We start from the raw sequence: 2,714 nt of genomic DNA, 5'->3' as shown, positions 1-2,714 counted from the left end.
CCGTCCTGTTCCCATTGTCCAATCCCATTCCCATGGTCAAGTCCCATTCCCATTGTCCACATCCCATTCCCATCATCCCCCCCATTCACGTCATCCCACCCCATTCCCGTCATCCCGCCCCATTCCCATTATCCCCCCCCCATCCCCATTATCCCACCCCATTCCCATCATCCCCCCCCATTCCCATCATCCCCCCATTCCATTATCCCGCCCCATTCCCGTTATCCCACCCCATTCCCACCTCACCCCATCCCCGTTATCCCACCCCATCCCCGTTATCCCACCCCATCCCCGTTATCCCACCCCCCATTCCCATCATCCCGCCCCATTCCCATCATCCCACCCCATTCCCACCTCACCCCATCCCCGTTATCCCACCCCATCCCCGTTATCCCACCCCATTCCCATCATCCCGCCCCATTCCCATCATCCCACCCCATTCCCACCTCACCCCCATTCCCACCATCCCACCCCATTCCCATCATCCCACCCCATTCCCATCATCCCACCCCATCCCCGTTATCCCACCCCATTCCCATCATCCCACCCCATTCCCACCTCCCACCATTCCCATTATCCCGCCCCTTCCGGCCCTGACCCCGCCCCTTCCGCCCCTGACCCCCGCCCCTTCCGTACCGGGTTCCCTGGCCCGCGCATGCGTGGGGGAGGCGGGCAGCGAGTCGGAGGAGGAGAGGGAGCGGCTCAGTGACGTCAGCGAGCGGCTCGTGTGCAGCAGCGACGCCTGGCGGGCCAGGTGCCGGAAGAGCGCGCTGCGCCGCCTGGCGGCCCGGAGGACCGTCAGCCCGCCGGTCACACCGGGGACCCCACGGGGACCCCCAAATGTCCCAGTGACCCCCCCAAACCTCATCAGTGACCCCGGTGACCCCCCGAACCTCACCGGTGAACCCGGTGACCCCCTAGACCTCATCGATAACCCCCAAATGTCCCAGTGACCCCCCCCCAGTGACCACTCAACCCCCCCCAGTGACCCCCGAACCTCACCAGTGAACTCCAAATGTCCCAGTGACCCCCCCCAGTGAGCCCCCAAACCTCACCGGTGACCCCCCAGTGACCCCCCAAACCCCCCAAGTGCCCCCCCAGTGACCCCCCAAACCTCACCGGTGACCCCCCAGTGACCACTCACCCCCCCCAGGGACCCCCCAAACCTCACCAGTGACCCCCCAAACCCTCACCAGTGACCCCCCGGTGCCCCCCCCCCCATCCCCACCTCTCGTGCCCCCCCCCGGTGCCCCCCCGGTGGTTCCTCCAAACCCCCCCCGGTCCCTCCCACCCCGTGCCCCCCCCCCAGGTCCCCTCCCCCCCCCCCGTTCCCACCTCTCGTGCCCCCCCCCCCGGTGCCCCCCCGGCGGTTCCTCCGGGCCATCTTGGCGCGGGCGCTGCGGCGCCGGGCGGGGCCCAGGCGGATGGACGTGTTCTCCAGGGGGGTCGTGCTGACCAGAACCTTCGTCCCGCTCTGGGGGGGTCACAGGGGGGGTCACGGTCATGGAGACCCCCCCAGGAATACCTGTGACCCTACCCAGGACCCCCCAAAATGGGACCCACCCCCCCCCCAAACTGGGTGTTCTCCAGGGGGGTCGTGCTGACCAGAACCTTCGTCCCGCTCTGGGGGGGTCACGGGGGGGGTCAGAGGGGGGGTCACGGTCACAAAGACCCCCCCAGGAATACCTGGGACCCCCCCAGTAACACCTGTGACCTCCCCAGGACCCCCAAAATGGGACCCAACCCCCCCCCAAACTGGGTGTTCTCCAGGGGGATCGTGGGGGGATTTGGGTTCCCAGGGGTGTTTGGGGTCCCTGGGGCTGTTTTGGGGTCCCCTTGGGGGAGTTTTGGGGTCCGTGGGGGGGTCCTGGGGGATTTGGGGTCCCTGGGAGTGTTTGGGGTCCCTCGGGGGGGTCCTGGGGTTTTTTTGGGGTCCCTGGGGGAGTTTTGGGGTCCCTGGGGGGAGATTTGAGGTCCCTGGGGGTGTTTGGGGTCCCTGAAGGGGGTTCCTGGGGTGTTTAGGGTCAGGGGAGGATTTGGGGTCCCTGGGAGTGTTTGGGGTCCCTGGGGGGGATATCCCAGGGAAATTTGGGTTCCCAGGGGGATTTGGGGTCCCTGGGGGAGTTTTGGGATCCCTGGGGGTATTTGGGGTCCCTGAGGGTATTTGGGGTCCCTGAAGAGGGTCCCTGTGTTGTTTAGGGTCAGGGGAAGATTTGGGGTCCCTGGGGGTGTTTTGGGTTCCCTGGGGGTATTCGGGGGTCCCTGAGGGTGTCCCCTTGCCCCCTGCCCCCCCCCGGAGCCCCCCCTGACCTTTAGGATGAGCTCCACGACCTCGGTGTGCACCAGCCCGTGCACGGGCTCGCCGTTGACGTGGGTGATGAGATCCCCCGCGCAGAGCCCCGCCTCCTGCGCCGGCCCCCCCCTCCTCCACGTGCTGACCCCCCCCAAAAAAAACACCCCAGAGGTGAAAAGGGACCCCCAAAAACCCCCAGAAAACCCCCAAAAAACACCCCAGGGTGAAAAGGGACCCCAAAAACCCCCCTGAGCCCCGCCTCCTGCGCCGGCCCCCCCTCCTCCACGTGCTGACCCCCCCCCAAAAAAACACCCCAGAGGTGAAAAGGGACCCCCAAAAACCCCCAGAAACCCCCAAAAAACACCCAGGGTGAAAAGGGACCCCAAAAACCCCCCTGAGCCCCGCCTCCTGCGCCGGCCCC

General features: G+C 66.6%; 1 protein-coding gene across 1 annotated transcript; it reads right to left on the bottom strand.

Annotated features, from left to right (window-relative positions):
* Positions 1 to 894: 894 nt before the first annotated feature.
* On the bottom strand, positions 895 to 2,434 carry LOC127465750 (microtubule-associated serine/threonine-protein kinase 1-like; the record flags this gene model as incomplete). Its single annotated transcript, XM_051776278.1, has 3 exons — positions 895 to 917; positions 1,336 to 1,474; positions 2,311 to 2,434. Coding segments are annotated over 3 exons (286 nt in total), but the record flags the coding sequence as incomplete, so codon positions are not given.
* Positions 2,435 to 2,714: the final 280 nt, after the last annotated feature.

The sequence above is a fragment of the Manacus candei genome, unplaced genomic scaffold (genome assembly GCF_025592945.1).
Source record: "Manacus candei isolate 608988 ecotype Guabito, Panama unplaced genomic scaffold, ASM2559294v1 h1tg000480l, whole genome shotgun sequence".
Classification (NCBI taxonomy): domain Eukaryota; kingdom Metazoa; phylum Chordata; class Aves; order Passeriformes; family Pipridae; genus Manacus; species Manacus candei.
The sequence above is the reverse complement of the archived record's forward strand: the minus strand, read 5'-3'. Positions and strand labels throughout refer to the sequence as shown.